Source organism: Diorhabda carinulata, chromosome X, assembly GCF_026250575.1.
Source record: "Diorhabda carinulata isolate Delta chromosome X, icDioCari1.1, whole genome shotgun sequence".
Taxonomy (NCBI): domain Eukaryota; kingdom Metazoa; phylum Arthropoda; class Insecta; order Coleoptera; family Chrysomelidae; genus Diorhabda; species Diorhabda carinulata.
The window spans coordinates 18,757,669-18,772,418 of NC_079472.1; the positions used below are offsets into that span (position 1 = coordinate 18,757,669).

At 31.5% G+C, this 14,750-nt stretch overlaps 5 protein-coding genes across 5 annotated transcripts; 3 read left to right on the plus strand and 2 right to left on the minus strand.

The window, feature by feature from the left end:
* The first annotated feature begins 4 nt into the window (after nt 1-4).
* On the plus strand, nt 5-1,991 carry LOC130901515 (putative protein FAM10A4). Its single transcript, XM_057812961.1, has 3 exons — nt 5-547; nt 724-1,229; nt 1,313-1,991. The coding sequence occupies exons 1-3, from the start codon at nt 157-159 to the stop codon at nt 1,598-1,600; spliced, it is 1,185 nt and encodes a 394-aa protein (XP_057668944.1). The 5' UTR covers nt 5-156; the 3' UTR covers nt 1,601-1,991.
* A 1,259-nt stretch (nt 1,992-3,250) lies between these two features.
* LOC130901516 (tetratricopeptide repeat protein 1) lies at nt 3,251-5,367 on the minus strand. The gene is made up of 2 exons (XM_057812962.1): nt 4,615-5,367; nt 3,251-3,605 (listed from the first exon to the last, which is right to left on the minus strand). The coding sequence occupies exons 1-2, from the start codon at nt 5,273-5,275 to the stop codon at nt 3,484-3,486; spliced, it is 783 nt and encodes a 260-aa protein (XP_057668945.1). The 5' UTR covers nt 5,276-5,367; the 3' UTR covers nt 3,251-3,483.
* Nucleotides 5,368-5,406: 39 nt separating this feature from the next.
* On the plus strand, nt 5,407-6,957 carry LOC130901514 (zinc finger protein OZF-like). The gene is made up of 2 exons (XM_057812960.1): nt 5,407-5,694; nt 5,794-6,957. Exons 1-2 carry the CDS (start codon nt 5,521-5,523, stop codon nt 6,913-6,915), a joined length of 1,296 nt encoding a protein of 431 aa, XP_057668943.1. The 5' UTR covers nt 5,407-5,520; the 3' UTR covers nt 6,916-6,957.
* Nucleotides 6,958-8,451: 1,494 nt separating this feature from the next.
* On the plus strand, nt 8,452-10,483 carry LOC130901279 (zinc finger protein 260-like). Its single transcript, XM_057812501.1, has 2 exons — nt 8,452-9,019; nt 9,145-10,483. Exons 1-2 carry the CDS (start codon nt 8,846-8,848, stop codon nt 10,450-10,452), a joined length of 1,482 nt encoding a protein of 493 aa, XP_057668484.1. The 5' UTR covers nt 8,452-8,845; the 3' UTR covers nt 10,453-10,483.
* A 685-nt stretch (nt 10,484-11,168) lies between these two features.
* On the minus strand, nt 11,169-14,462 carry LOC130901277 (zinc finger protein OZF-like). Its single transcript, XM_057812500.1, has 2 exons — nt 14,137-14,462; nt 11,169-13,858 (listed from the first exon to the last, which is right to left on the minus strand). The coding sequence occupies exons 1-2, from the start codon at nt 14,308-14,310 to the stop codon at nt 12,470-12,472; spliced, it is 1,563 nt and encodes a 520-aa protein (XP_057668483.1). The 5' UTR covers nt 14,311-14,462; the 3' UTR covers nt 11,169-12,469.
* Between the last annotated feature and the right edge of the window lie 288 nt (nt 14,463-14,750).

Here is a 14,750-nt window from a genome sequence, read left to right on the forward strand (position 1 = left end):
CAATATGTCAAATGTCAACAATATAAAATCAAAGAACGTGACATGCAGAAAATTGTTTATTTTATCTAGAAACAGACAAAACAACGTTTTGTAGGTGTTGCCGTGACGTTTACCGGGTTATTCGTTTGTTACTGTTATTATTAAAAAAGCCTCAAAATGAGTTGTCCAATAAGTAAAGAAGCTGTTGACAAATTGAAACAATTTATCTCTATCTGTAAAACAACTCCTGACATAATTCATATTCCGGAACTAAGTTTTTTCAAAGATTATTTGGAATCATTAGGAGCCAAACTTCCGGAATCAAAAAAGATGCCTTCATCTTCTGGAGTTAAAGCGGAACCGGCAGAAGTTCATGATGAACCTATAGAAGACGAAGCGATTGCGTCAGATCCTGAATCTGTGTTAGAATTTGATATGACTGGTTGTGTAGAACCAGACAAATTGGATGATGATCAGAAAATGGGAGATCCTACTAAAGAAATAACCGAAGAAATGTCCGATAAGGCGGATGAATTAAGAATTCAAGCGATGTCTCAATTATCTGAAGGTATATATATATATATATATATATATATATATATATATATATATATATATATATATATATATATATATATATATATATATATAATTTTTATGTTTTCAAAATATTCTATTTTGGATTTAATTTAAAATTGGTGGAGTGTAAATTGATATTTTGTGTTTTGCTATATTTTTCTTCAGGTAATACAGAAAAAGCCATAGAGTTGTTTACTGAAGCTATACAAAATAATCCAAGCAGTGCTTTACTATTTGCAAAACGAGGTCAAGCATATTTAAAATTAACTAGACCAAACGCTTGTATTAGAGATTGTACAAGAGCCTTAGAATTAAATTGCGATTCAGCTCCAGCATATAAATTCAGGGGAAGAGCTTATAGATTATTAGGTGAATGGGAGCTTGCTGCTAAAGACTTGAGACAGGCCTGTAACATTGACTTTGATGAACAAACAGATGAATGGTTGAAAGAAGTCACACCAAACGCTAAGAGAATTGAAGAACATTTATTAAAAAAAGAGCGAAGAAAGAAAGATAAAGAAGAAAGAGAAAGACTTGATAGAATAAGAAAAGCTAGAGAAGCTCATGCTAAGGCTGCAGCTAAAGAAGAAAAGGAAGAAACTAGTGAAGCCGGTGATGGTGGAGACTTTTACAAATTATTACAAGATCCTGAAATAATGGCAGCATTTCAAGTAAGTTTTTAGAATTAATCTTCATTTTAATACACTTTTCGTTAATGATTTCTGTAAGTATTACATATTAATGTGATTTATAGGATCCAGAAGTTGCAGCTGCTTTCAAAGATATTTCTATGAATCCAGGGAATTTTATGAAATACCAGTCTAATCCCAAAGTTATGAATCTGGTTTCAAAACTTTCAAGCAAAATTTCTGGATCTGGAATGAATTTTCCGGGTTTTTCCGGAGCTGGTTTCCCTGGCGCTGGTTTTCCTGGAGCTGGAGGTGCTGGTTTTCCAGGTTTTCCTGGTGGTTTTCCAGGTGCTGGTACAGGAACAACGCCAAAACCAGACCATGTACAACCCGATGATGATAATTTAGATTAAATTATTTTTTTATTGGTGGTTGAAATAACTGTGACTTTTTAAAGGATGCGTGTGTTTTTTACATTTTTTTATATAGATGGCAATAATTCTAACGTTTATATGGGAAAAATATCGCAGTTTTATGTAGGATCTTTAATTTTGTGCAATCTTGTTAAAAAAATACATGTATCCATATTATTTACAAAGGATTAACAAATTTTGTTTTAAGTATATTAGGTTTTAGTTGGAGAAATGGCTTAGTCACATTTTTTCAAACCGCCAATTGCTTACTTTTCTTTTAAGTCGAGTGAATAAATCATATAAGGCTGATGTTATCACATCCAGTTAGTTATTAATGGAGTGACACAATTTGGTTAAATTTTGTTGAATTATAAATTTAGGCATTATATAATTTCTTTTTTCATTTTAGTTTGCCTCGACACTATAATAAATTGGGTAACCATTGCTGAAAATAGCATATTTCATAATTTATCAAGCAATATCGAATTTTTGCACGTGTTTCAAACTACATTTTTCCGTCGACCTACATAAAATACTTTATTTCAACCTGTGAAATACTGTGGAAAGCGTTGGGTTATTCATGAGTAGAAAGCAGCTGCTTTCACCAGTGCCAAAACGGCTCAAGGCTACTGAGAGTTTTCTGTTGCCCTTTTAGTAAAGAATAGGCTGTGGTTAGGAAAGAAAAAATAAATAGCATGATGGTATCTTTTAGACCAAAATATTCCGGAGTTGAAATAGTCGTTCAGATCTCCAGGTGGAGGCTGGTGGGTCTATCATTCAAAAATATCTTGTAAGGTAGATTTCTGCAATATACGAGGTCTTAACACGAATATAAACCATAAACACCAGCATCTGTAGTTGAAGAAATATTCTGGATCTAGCAGAAACAAAGGTGGAATCATCAATATCCAAGGTTCACCATATATACCCTGGATACAACTTACACACCCAATTCGGGTATAACTTTGGACTGACTCGCAGTCTCTATTAGAGAATCTTGAGCCTTCAGAGTTCGATGTTATGTGGTTTAGACCTCCTATCGATTACTTACCAGCAAACCATACAAACGCAGATATTGTTAGCGCTGGTGATTTGAATGTTTATCAGGTAAGCGTATTCAATTTTTTTAAACGGAACTGACGATGAGGGGTGGGAAACTGAAGATTTTACCAACAGTCATGGACAGACCCAACTTATCAATGAACCAACCTGAGTCCCCGAACGAAATGGTGACTGCTAGCCTCTTAGACCTGTTTCTAACATCAAACCCTGATCTGTACAACGCGACCGTACATGCACCACTCAGAGCATCAGATCACTAACTAGAAAACCAAACTTAGAATCCACCTTAGACCACGTAAGGTTTGACATTATAGACCGGCCATCATTCCTCAAAATGATGTTTACACTACTGCTGTACCAATACTCCGCTGTCTCTATTAAACCAATCTTATTTCAACTCCAGTCTCTGAAGATGGTAACTTTGTTACCGAAACGTTCAACAGTGTAATTTTGTAAAAAGTGTGTTCAGTATGTCTATCACAAATGGTTCCAGACATTCCAACTCAAGTGAACTTTGATAATAAAGCATTTTAGTGATTTTAAAATCAATAATTATTATTGTTATAGTTCAGGAAATAATACTCTGAATTCATTCACTACAATATTTATTTTACAACAGATATATACACATAATATAATTAGTACTGCTTATAAATGGTTGACTACCTACGAATCACACTTAGATCCCAACCTATGAACTATTTGGTATCATAAAATTATGAAAAAGAAGTTTAAAGTATATTTTACACCCAAGTTTAGTTCATTTGCATTTTCGAAAGTTTTATCAAAATGTTGCATAAATAGTTGATTAAAGAATTACATCACTTATTCTGAGTGAAATTAACAGAATAGCCACCTGTATTTGGATCCTGTTTCATCTGGAAATTTTCTGTGGAAAGCCCGAAAGGCTTTAAAATCATGTTTCCCAAATCTTTCAGTTTTCCTAAAATATAAATACTTAAAATCCATTTTCCTATAATTTTTTAAAAAACAGTTAATGTTAAGTATGTAATATGTGGAAGAGAGTGCTTCCGCTGATGATTTGGTTATATTTATTACAATGCTATAAATTGAATCATTTATTTGACAAAAAGTGAGGAAAAAAATTTTATGTTACAAAATTTAGAAATATAACTATAAAATTGCTATCTTCATTCAAATGAATTCCCCTCAAGGAGCCATTGGACAAGAAAAGAGGGAATACCGAACCCACTACCCCCAAAGCATTGATTTTTATGAATGCCAAAGTTCTGACCAGTGCTTTTGATAAGGCCCAGCTCAAACGCCACAACATCAGTGGTGCAGAGAAAAAAAGGCCAAGGCTGCTGGTACAGCGTAAGGGCCCCGAATCCTAAGGTTGTTTCGACCTCCACCTATGGATTCCAACAAAGAGGTCCTGGTAAAACCTGTTATGAGATTAAAAAACCCTGTATCTACGTCTATAGAACAATGAGTTTGCTCCAAAAGCTGAAAAACTGCACCTGTAGTAGCTATTGATGCGAAATAGGATGAGCGATCGAATTTACTGGATCTACTGGATTTCATTGTCTCTGTGATAGGAACCAACATGAAGTCTCCATCCGGCAGAGAAACCACGCCAAGTTTCTTCCTCTTCAAAGAGTATCAGGTTTTGGTAATTTTAAGTGGGGCCCTTGAACACTCACTCTTGTACTATGATCTATGAACCACTTTGAAATTCAATGGAATGTTATATTGGATTATAATAAATTTAACTATTTAACTAGATCCCCACTTCACCCTACCTTTTTTTTAGTAATTTTATTAGCATTGAATCAATCAGCATTAAAACAATAACTTTTATAAAAACATTGTCACAAATAATTTAACTTAAAATGAAGTACTAAACAGATATCAGCACAATAAAGTTAAAATACATTCCTTTCAAATTTAACAAAAATTTGCTTATCCTAATATGGTAAATGGAAACTTACCTAACATCTCTGTTTTAAGTTTTTCATTTTTTTCAGTAATTAATGGAGGTAATCTATACTGTGCTTGTAGAGCCTCTTTATTAGTTTTATCAAACTCTAATACTTTTTTATAATCTGCTAAACTTTCATCTAATTTGTCGGTTTCTTCATAGAGTTTAGCTCTCCTTAAATAAGCTCTAACATATTTGTCATTTAATTCTATAGCTTTTGTGCAATCATCAATAGCACTTTCTTTACGAGCTAGTGAAATTTTTGACGCAGCTCTGTTTGCATAAAATATAGATCTGTCATTTTCATATGATAAAGGGCATAATTTTAAAGCCTCAGTGTAAGTATATACAGATTCCAGATGCAATCCTGATTTAAACTGTTCATTACCTTTGTTTTTAAGTTCCAGAGCTTTTTCGTGCCTTTGCTCTTTTTCTTCGTCTGTAAGATTCAGTTCAGCAGTCTTCAACTGTTCTTCATCAATGTAATCATCTGGTAGGGCGGTAGAATCTGATTCATTATTTTCAAAATCCTGAGGAATACCTTCATTTGAATTATTTGTGGGTAACCCTTGTTCAATATCGTCTGCGCTTAATTTCTCCTGGAGTTCCTCGGTAATTTCATTAATGATTTCCTCATTTGTTGGAATCTTAGTTTTTCCATTATCCGTCATGACTCAAATGTAATCGCTGAACGGAAAAATACTAGTTGTAAATGGATAATAGTAGTAAATAGATAAATTTATATTATGTTTTTCTCTTCTTCTTTATTTCCAGTTATTGGCTAGTCTCAGTTTGCGTTTTCAGTGATAAAATTTACTAATAGCTGAGAAGTTGTCAGTTTTTTCTATGGTCAATTATTAGGGTTATGTTTAGGAAAACAATGTTAAAAAGATGATAAAGGTAATGGTTTTGTAAAATGTTTGAAATGGAAGTGACGAATCATGAAAAAAATAACGTTATAACTTTTACTTATGATGAGATTGATATTATATGTCGATCATGTCTGAGTAAGGAAGCAATAGTAAATCTATTCGAAATTGCATATAAAGGGACTCTTTTTAGTGAAATATTCAATTCTTTATTCGCTGAGGTAATATTTTCAAATTCCACGAGTATTAGCAGTTTACCCGATTAATGGTATAATATGTAGGTTTAAATTTAATTAATTGACCTATAATATTGGTTTTAGCTAAATCAAACTGATGCATTACCTAAAAAGATTTGTAATAAATGCGTTATTTTGTTCACCCAATTTTGTGCGTTCAAAGAACAGATTGTAGAATCCCAAATTTTATTGCAATCTACTATTGGATGTAATGCAAAACTAGAAGAAAATAATATTAATGTTAAGGAAGAGAAAGACTACAAAGATGAATACGATTCAAATAAAGTTGAAGAAAACACAGTTGACTGCCATGAAATATGCGAAGTAAATGATTTGAAAAAAGAAATTGATGAAGAAAATGTGATTGTTAATACGTTTGAAATCAAGCTTGAAGAAAAAGAGTATGTGTGTAGTTATTGTGATGAAAAATTTTCTAACATTGCTAGGTACAGAAATCACAGACAAAGAGAATTGTTAAAAAGGCGACCTAAGAAAATATGCCACATTTGCAGTAAAGAGGTTGTGTCAAATAGGTTGAAGGAACATTTAATCTCGCATTCTAATAAAAAACCATTTTCTTGTGATATATGCGGTAAGAAATTTTCAAGAAAAGAAAATCTATCGAGACACAAATATGTACATACAGAAGTAAAACCTCATATGTGTCATATATGTGGCAAAGGTTTCATACAAGCTCCATCTCTAACAGATCATCTCCGGACACATAATGATATAGCCCCGTTTGTGTCCCAATACTGTGGAAGAAAATTTACAAATAAACAAGCGTTTGAACGTCATTTAAAATTACACATGAAAAATCCAGAAATGCCTTGTAAAGGAAGGAAAGGAACAGAAAAATACAGAAATGCGAAATTTATATGTGAATATTGTAAAAAGGAATTCAAAACTAAACAGATGCTTGATATTCATACAAGAAGCCACACAGGTGATAGGCCATATGTGTGTTCAATTTGTGGTAGCAAGTTTATCCAAAATGCACATTTAAGAACTCATTTATACCTCCACAAAGGTAATAAGCCTTATAATTGTGGTTATTGTGGTAAAAGTTTCGCTATGAAAGGAAATCTCAATCAACATGTTAGAATCCATACTGGCGATAGACCTCACACTTGTAATATATGTCTAAAGCGTTTCTGTACTAGAAGTAGTTTAAAAAAGCATAAGATAATTCATGACGTCAAATAATTATCAATATTTTTAGTAATAAACAAATTAAACTGTAAATATTAATTTTTGTTTTAATTAATCTATGAGCGTTTGAACGTCACAAAAAATTAGATATTTACTAAATACACTGTGAATACCAAAACAATTACACAGTTCGACGCGCGTTTCGTTAATCAAATATCATCTTCAGAGACTGAAGGGGAGTTTACGCGTCTCAGACAGTGTAATTGTGATAGTTGGTGTAGTTGTGGAGTAATTAGTGTGTTTAGTATGAATATCACAAACAGTTCCCAAAATACCAAATTTGGTATGAGACTGTTGAGGAGATTACGTGTTGGTAAGTAGAAGAAAATCAAAAGCTCAATCAAATAATAGCCGAACAAGAAGAAAGACTGGAATATGTATATAATGATTCAAGGAATCGAAGTTAAAGAAAACGAGAGTCTACAGAAAATAAAGACAAAGGTCTAAATAATGAGAAAAATTGAGGTGGAAGTAGACCTGCTAGCAGATTTAGTAAGATGCAACATATATTTTGTTATAAAACGAGATTTCTCAATATTAAATATTAGAAGTTTTAACTGTAAATATTTTTATAAAGTGTCTGTGGTTTATCCAGCGCTGTTTTCGCTCAATGCAAGCGCTGTTTTTTAGATTCCAATCGTATCATGGAATTTATCTATTACTTATTTATTAAATATTTGGCTGTATAGTAACAAACAAGGTGATCTGTGTGTATAATTTATGGAGTGTAGACTCCATAGTATAATTATAACCACAAAACATACCCAAAGATATAGTGTTATAACCAAAGAGTATAACAGGGGATTTTGGATACTATAAATCGGTTTAACGCGATCATGATAAGAATGTTCAGAAAGTAATTCGGATCACGTCCACTATTGTTCGGAAGCTGATCGAAGTAATTGGGTCATAACGAAATGACCTTATAGGTGACTTGATACGTCAGTAATATTGTCTTTGTAGACAGACAAACATTATATTTCATTTGTGTATAAAATTGTTTCTAGCGATTTTATCATCGAGAGGAGTTTCCTCACAAAAAAATGGAAATAACACAACTAATAATAATAATTTTTATGTAAATAACGCAATATTTGTCCTACAATACAATATGGCTGGTTGTAACATAATCCCGAAATGACATATGACAAAATCCATCCTGTATTATTAATTTCATAGAATAGTTGATAACTGCTTAATAATAATTATCCATATAAAATCTATTATACAACTGAATAAATACGCACGAAAAAAATAATAGATATTAGGCTCTGATTGAAATTTCATTCTGCTACAGGATCTGCAATCACTTGATAGGTGATCTACCTGATACCAGATCATAGTTTCCAAAAAGCCCTATAGTTATATCCCGTCAATTCCGTTCAGTTTCCAAATGTAAGGAAACATAATCCAGATTACTTTCCGAACATTTAGATCGTGATAAATCAATCATCAATCAATCAGCTAAGGGAGATACAGTTTTGGAATTAAGCTACGTGGTACCATTATTTGCAACGCAAAACAAGCGGTATTCACGTCTTCGATATATGTTAAGTAACAACTGTCTTAACTTTCATTATATCATCGGTATTTTTTGAAATAAACTAATCTGATAATGATACTATTAATACTGCTTCTACGAGTATTAATCATTATATAGAAGCAAATCCCGCTGTTATTATCTGGTAACATAGAGACTTGCGCTGATTGGCTACTTTTATTGTGCTTGGTTTATTCCGAAGCAACCATTCTTTACATGTGACCACACCCTAAGATGGTAGTTTAACATAAATTTCGTACTTTATCTATGCTCAGCTCAAAATTGTCGTTTTTAATATTTAAGGGTTATGTATGTGTTTATAGTAAATATAAAATGTTTTAAAAAACATTAAAAATAGGAAATCGTACGTTGAACATAAATAAAATGTTTGAAATAGAAGTAATTAATGAAGAGCAAAAAAACGTCATTACGTTTGCTGCTGAAGAAGTAGATACTATATGTCGATCCTGCCTCAATAAAGACGCAACTATAAATTTATTTGAAAGTTCATATAAGGGGACACTTTTATGTGAAATATTCCATTCTTTATTTGCACAGGTAACGTTTGTCAATATTACAATAACGTTTTGTTTTCTCTTAAGAATTATTATTCATATGATTTATTATTTTTTTTGGTACATAGGTTGTGAACTATTTATATTTACTGATGATGTTGGTTTTAGCTCAATCAACGAGATAGTTTACCTAGAAATATCTGTGACAAATGTGTCGATATGCTTACACAATTTTGTGCATTTAAAGAACAAATCATACAATCGCAAACCTTACTAGAATTATTTTTTGGAGACCCAACGAAAGTAGATGAATCAATAAACAAAAATAATGTGAAGTTTAATGAAGAGAAATATGCCTTTGACAAATATAGTGATGATATATATGATGTTGATGAAATGGAAGTGTTAGAAGTTAATAATTCACACAACAAAGCAGTTGCCCCTTACAAGGTACATAAAGAAGAGAAGGACGACGTCAAAGAGGAAGTTGTTTATGATCCGGATTTTGAAAGTGTTTTTTTGAAAGAGGTAATTGTTGAACACAACGAAATAACAGACGAGCCTGAAATTAAACTCGAAGTAAAAGAGTACATGTGTAGTTTTTGTGGTGAAAAATTTTATGATGTTTCCAAGTACAGAAGACACAGACAAATGGAAATATTTAGAAGGCGTGCGAAAAAGATATGCCATATTTGCAGCAAGGAAGTGCTTTCTTGTAAATTACCAGAACATTTAAATTCCCATGCAGAGAAAAAACCATATCCCTGTGATTCTTGTAGCATGAAATTTTCAAGAAAAGAAAATTTAGCCAGACACCAATATACACACACAGAAGTAAAACCTCATATGTGTCACATATGTGGGAAGGGTTTTATTCAAGAACTGGCCTTTAACAATCATCTTCGTAAACATAATGATATAGCACCGCTTGTATCCCAATATTGTGGAAGGAAATTCACAAACAAACAAGCGTTTGAACGACATTTAAAATTACATGAGAAAAATCCAGAGATGCGCTGTAAAGAAAGAAAATGCACACAAAAATATGTATATTCAAAATATATATGTGAATATTGTGAAAAAGAGTTCAAGAACAAACAAATTCTAGATATCCATATAAGAAGTCACACTGGTGAAACGCCATATGTATGTTCAATGTGTGATAAAGGATTTACAACAAAGCAAATGTTGGATTTTCATATAAGACGTCACACAGGGGATAGGCCATTCGTGTGCTCTATTTGTGGAAGCAAGTTCATCCAAAATGCCCATTTAAAAACTCACTTACACTTGCACAAAGGCGAAAAACCTTATAGTTGTACCTACTGTGACAAAAAGTTTGCTCTGAAAGGCAACCTTGGTCAACATATTAAAACGCATACAGGCGATAGACCTTATGTTTGTAACTTATGTGGTAAAGGTTTCTGTACTGGGAGTAGTTTGAGGAAGCATAAAACAATCCACAATAAAAAATAGATGATTTTTTTACAATAAATTCTTCATGTACCTTGTGCCTTTTTGTTTTTATTTACCCAATTATATACATTTATTACTGTTCATGGATCAGAATGACTCATATTTCTTTTAATTTTTTAAGTATCCTATGATTTCTAGTTACAAGTTTCACTATCTTTTGATATATTCCTCAATTTGTCTTTATGCACCCAATTCCTTTATTCTGTCTATACATTTCTAATTTTTATCGTCCTGTTCTTCATACTTATCAAGTTTTTTAAATTTTTTTGTATTATTGGTTCTTTTTTTTTATAATTTTTCAGAATTTAAATGAAACTGATAAAATAAAAAAATAAGAGAAAAGTTGATGAAAAGGAACTGAACTGTGTGTGTACAAAAATGAACTTCATATTGGTAACTTTTACAAGTTGATTTATTTGGTTTTACATTTATTTGTCTCTACAGAATAAATATTAGCATTTAAGAGTTTTTGAGTCAGCAAGAACTGGTACAATAAATTCATCATGTACATTGAGGCTTTTCGTTTCAATCCACCAAATTCCATACATTTATTACTCTTCATTTATCAAAATGACTGAAATTTTTTTCTTTTTATTTTTCAAGTATCGTTTATGAGGATTTTGCCCACTCTTGTTACAATTTTCACTATCTTTTGATATATTCCTCAATTCTTTTATTCCGTTCACACTTTTTTTTTTAATTTTACCTGATCTTCATTTTTACAATTATTCGTATCAGTTCAGATTTTTATTTTGTTTATTGGTACTTTTTTGATTTGTAAGCAAGTCGTATCTACCACTGTAGTAATTAGCAACAAGAATTGTTAATTGGTTATATTAACAAGCTTAGATTAGCTTCACCAGTATGTGGGTTTGTTTGTCTCTCCCTTTAACTAAGAGCAAGTGGCTTACTTAATAAAAATTTAATACGACAGAGGATTCGAACCTCCGATCTCCGTGTTGGAAATTAAGCACTTCGACAACCTTACCAACTAAAAAGGTATGGATCGATATAAGTTTCGACGAGATGTAGGTATATAAGCAACGAAGCCATTCTACGAGGGTGGTATCAATTGAATTGTACATATTCGCAAGATTGATCAAGGTAAAAAAACTGGACTAAGAATAATAGTCAGCCATTAATTATGAAACATATATTTTACACGTAAAAAATTTCACAGTAAAAAAGGGAATGAATTACAAGTGTTTAAAATTATCACGAAGTATTCACATTTTCATAATCTACTATAGATCCAATAAATGAAACATTATAAAATGGCAGAATTTATTGAAAAATTCGATTATCATATATAAAGTGTCACTTAATTGGGTAAATTGTTAAAAAATTCACTATATTTTCTAACATGTCTTCTAGTAGTGATCATAATATTCTAAATACAAATCCCAAATGTTTCTCGGGGTCACTTTTGTTATATTTTTTTTTCCTTAGGCTGTAAAAAAATCAGTTCCTCAGATATGGCAGACCGCAGATATTAGTTGCCCACTCGGTACTGTTGGACTACTACTAACAGTCGTTGGGTACCGAAGAGCAAGTATAATGTCCTCTTATAAAAATCATGTATAGTTAAATAAAATATTCATAAAGTATCAGTGTTTAATATCAATATCCTTGGTCTCGTTTTGATACTGATGGTTTTCGATTCAAATAAAATTACAGAAAAGTAGTTTACTCAATTTTACATTGATATTTTTATGTTGTACAAAATATTTTCAGTCCCAAATGTTACATAAATATTCGAAAGCTCGGAAATATATTAGAGTTGGTACACTTCGGGTGTTTAATTTTGCCACAATCCCACTACAAAACGCTAATTTGGAAAAAAATCAATGCTTTCATTATTTTTTAATTATAACTCTGAAAACATGGCGAAATTACTTTTCTAAAAAGATGTAGCTAATTAACTAAATATTCAATCAGAATATTACAAGGTTGTCAGACTCAGCATTAGTAAATGAAACCTGCCACTACATACACATAAATCCTTTTAAATAAATATCTACTTGGGAAGATGTGTAACTTTATGACGTCTTAAAGTATTTAAGGTGAAAAATTTTTTAGAGCAAACCTCACATTCAAAAGGCCTCTCTCCAGTATGAGTTCTAACGTGTTGTGTCAAATTCCCTTTCAAAGTGAATTTTTTATTACAGAATTGACAGCCAAAGTCTTTTTCTCCATTATGTAACTTCATGTGATAATACAAGTGGGATCCTTGGGTAAATTTTTTTCCACATTCTTTACAAGAGAATGGTTTCTCTCCAGTATGGGTGCGCATATGAATTTCATAGGTGCTTTTTTTATCAAATTGTTTTTGGCACAACTCGCACATTCGAGTTCTAACTCCTTTCGGCCAACGCTTTTTATTTACAGAACTAAAGGGGAGTTCTCCGTGTTTTTCTCTTATATGTTCAAACAGTTTCACCCTACTGGGAAATAATTGCCCGCAGGTGTTGCATAAGATGCCCGGTTCTTCAGAGTGGGACAACATATGAGCTTTACAGGCTGTTTCTTGGGTAAAGAGTTTTCCACATACAGTGCATAAATAAGATTTTTCCTTCGAATGTGTTTTCAAATGAACACTTAGATGGCTCTTTATAGCAAATTTTTTATCACACATATTACAACAAAACGGTTTTTCATTACTATGTTTGAGTTTTATATGAGTATTCAGATGTCCCCTTTGGGAAAAACTAGCTCCACAGTCATTACACAAATAAGGTCTTTCACCTGAGTGACTCCTCGAGTGCAATTTCAATACATTTCTTTTTGAAAATAATTTGTTACAGATTTTACAGGGATATGGAGGTCCTCCATGCATTTTTTGATGTACTCCTAATGTATGTTTTGTAAAGAACTTTTTCCCACACTCCCCACATGTGAATTTGGGAATTTCATTTGATTTATGTCTCAGATTATGTAAAGTTAGGCTTGTTTTATAACCAAATCTAATACCACATGTTTCACATTCGTAAGGTTTGAATTTTGTATGCGAATTCATATGATCCTTCAACTCATAAGTGAAAAATTTTTTAGGACAATGAGGGCAAGACTGTTTTGTTCTTCTTTGTCTTTCTTCTCTTTTTCTGTGAAATATATATTCGGAACGTGTTTCAAATTTGAGACTACAGAAAGAACATTCATATTTTTTGTCAATAATTTTTGAATTTGTTGTATTATCACCAACAGCAACGTCATTTTTTAATTCTTTAATATCATCAAAGTCTGCTTTAGATGATGGTTGCCCTATGGTATTTAGATTTATTTGCCCTAAAGCAATTTGTAATATGACATGTGAAGCCTGTACTTGCTGTTTAAATGAATGAACTGTCGTGATTAAATCCCCACATATATTACATACATTTTGTGGCATTCCATCCATCTTATCAACCTAAAATTATATTGATGCGTCTCACACAAATATATATTTAAAAAATTTCACACAACTATATATTTCACTTATTTTTTTTTTCGTTATAATTTGTCTTGATTTTAGGCCCCTTTTCTATGAAAATCAGTTTGAAATAACTTTTGATGAAGAACGAAATGGTCGAAACGTCAATTTATACTTGTTATTTTAAACTGATTTTCATAGAAAAGGGGCCTAAAATCAAGACAAAGTTAGAAATTTAACAAAAATAATTTTACTTATATAGATCATAATCTTACTTGAAGCGAAGACAAAGCTGCTAATATTTCACTGTAAAAATGTTCATTTTCTCTAGTTTCAAATATATTAATTGTTCCATTTTGTTTAAGACAGACTCGACATTTGGTTTGAATATCTTCGGGCGATATGCTAAGACGATTTTTATCATTATCAAATATTTCTATTTGATACATATTTGCAATTAATTTCTGTTTTTAATTCATAAATATTGTTTATTTATGTTATTAAGTATCTTTGTGTACATTACAATGTCAATTCTCTTCTTTTTTATAAAGATATATTTTAGAACGCCATGCTATCAGAAAATTTTTATTGTGGATATTAAAACATTAATACAAGTTATTGTTAACGATAAGTTCCGTATAATCGATTTAAAAACAGTAGTTCTTTCTTATAACATTAATTTAAATAGCAGAAAAATCTGAATAAAATTATAATTCTCTTATTGAACGTCGTCGCTACAACTGTTTTTTTACTAAATAAAAACTAAACATACGCTACAAAAATAGTACGACGGTAAAATAATCTTATTAGATAATTCTAATAGTTGCATTACAAATAACTTGTATACCGCTTTTCTATTACTTAAATCTGTTTACATGAGAGCATCAAA

What these genes read in the sequence shown, in the direction of transcription:
- LOC130901277 (XM_057812500.1), bottom strand. Translation starts at nt 14,310, where the DNA reads ATGTATCAAATAGAAATATTTGATAATGATAAAAATCGTCTTAGCATA. An exon ending in CAGCTTTGTCTTCGCTTCAA is followed by an intron (nt 13,859 to 14,136) that starts GTAAGATTATGA and finishes ATATAATTTTAG; the next exon opens with GTTGATAAGATGGATGGAAT.
- LOC130901515 (XM_057812961.1), top strand. Translation starts at nt 157, where the DNA reads ATGAGTTGTCCAATAAGTAAAGAAGCTGTTGACAAATTGAAACAATTT. An exon ending in GATGTCTCAATTATCTGAAG is followed by an intron (nt 548 to 723) that starts GTATATATATAT and finishes ATTTTTCTTCAG; the next exon opens with GTAATACAGAAAAAGCCATA. An exon ending in AAATAATGGCAGCATTTCAA is followed by an intron (nt 1,230 to 1,312) that starts GTAAGTTTTTAG and finishes TGTGATTTATAG; the next exon opens with GATCCAGAAGTTGCAGCTGC.
- LOC130901516 (XM_057812962.1), bottom strand. Translation starts at nt 5,275, where the DNA reads ATGACGGATAATGGAAAAACTAAGATTCCAACAAATGAGGAAATCATT. An exon ending in ACTTAAAACAGAGATGTTAG is followed by an intron (nt 3,606 to 4,614) that starts GTAAGTTTCCAT and finishes TTTATATTTTAG; the next exon opens with GAAAACTGAAAGATTTGGGA.
- LOC130901279 (XM_057812501.1), top strand. Translation starts at nt 8,846, where the DNA reads ATGTTTGAAATAGAAGTAATTAATGAAGAGCAAAAAAACGTCATTACG. An exon ending in TCCATTCTTTATTTGCACAG is followed by an intron (nt 9,020 to 9,144) that starts GTAACGTTTGTC and finishes TGTTGGTTTTAG; the next exon opens with CTCAATCAACGAGATAGTTT.
- LOC130901514 (XM_057812960.1), top strand. Translation starts at nt 5,521, where the DNA reads ATGTTTGAAATGGAAGTGACGAATCATGAAAAAAATAACGTTATAACT. An exon ending in TCAATTCTTTATTCGCTGAG is followed by an intron (nt 5,695 to 5,793) that starts GTAATATTTTCA and finishes TATTGGTTTTAG; the next exon opens with CTAAATCAAACTGATGCATT.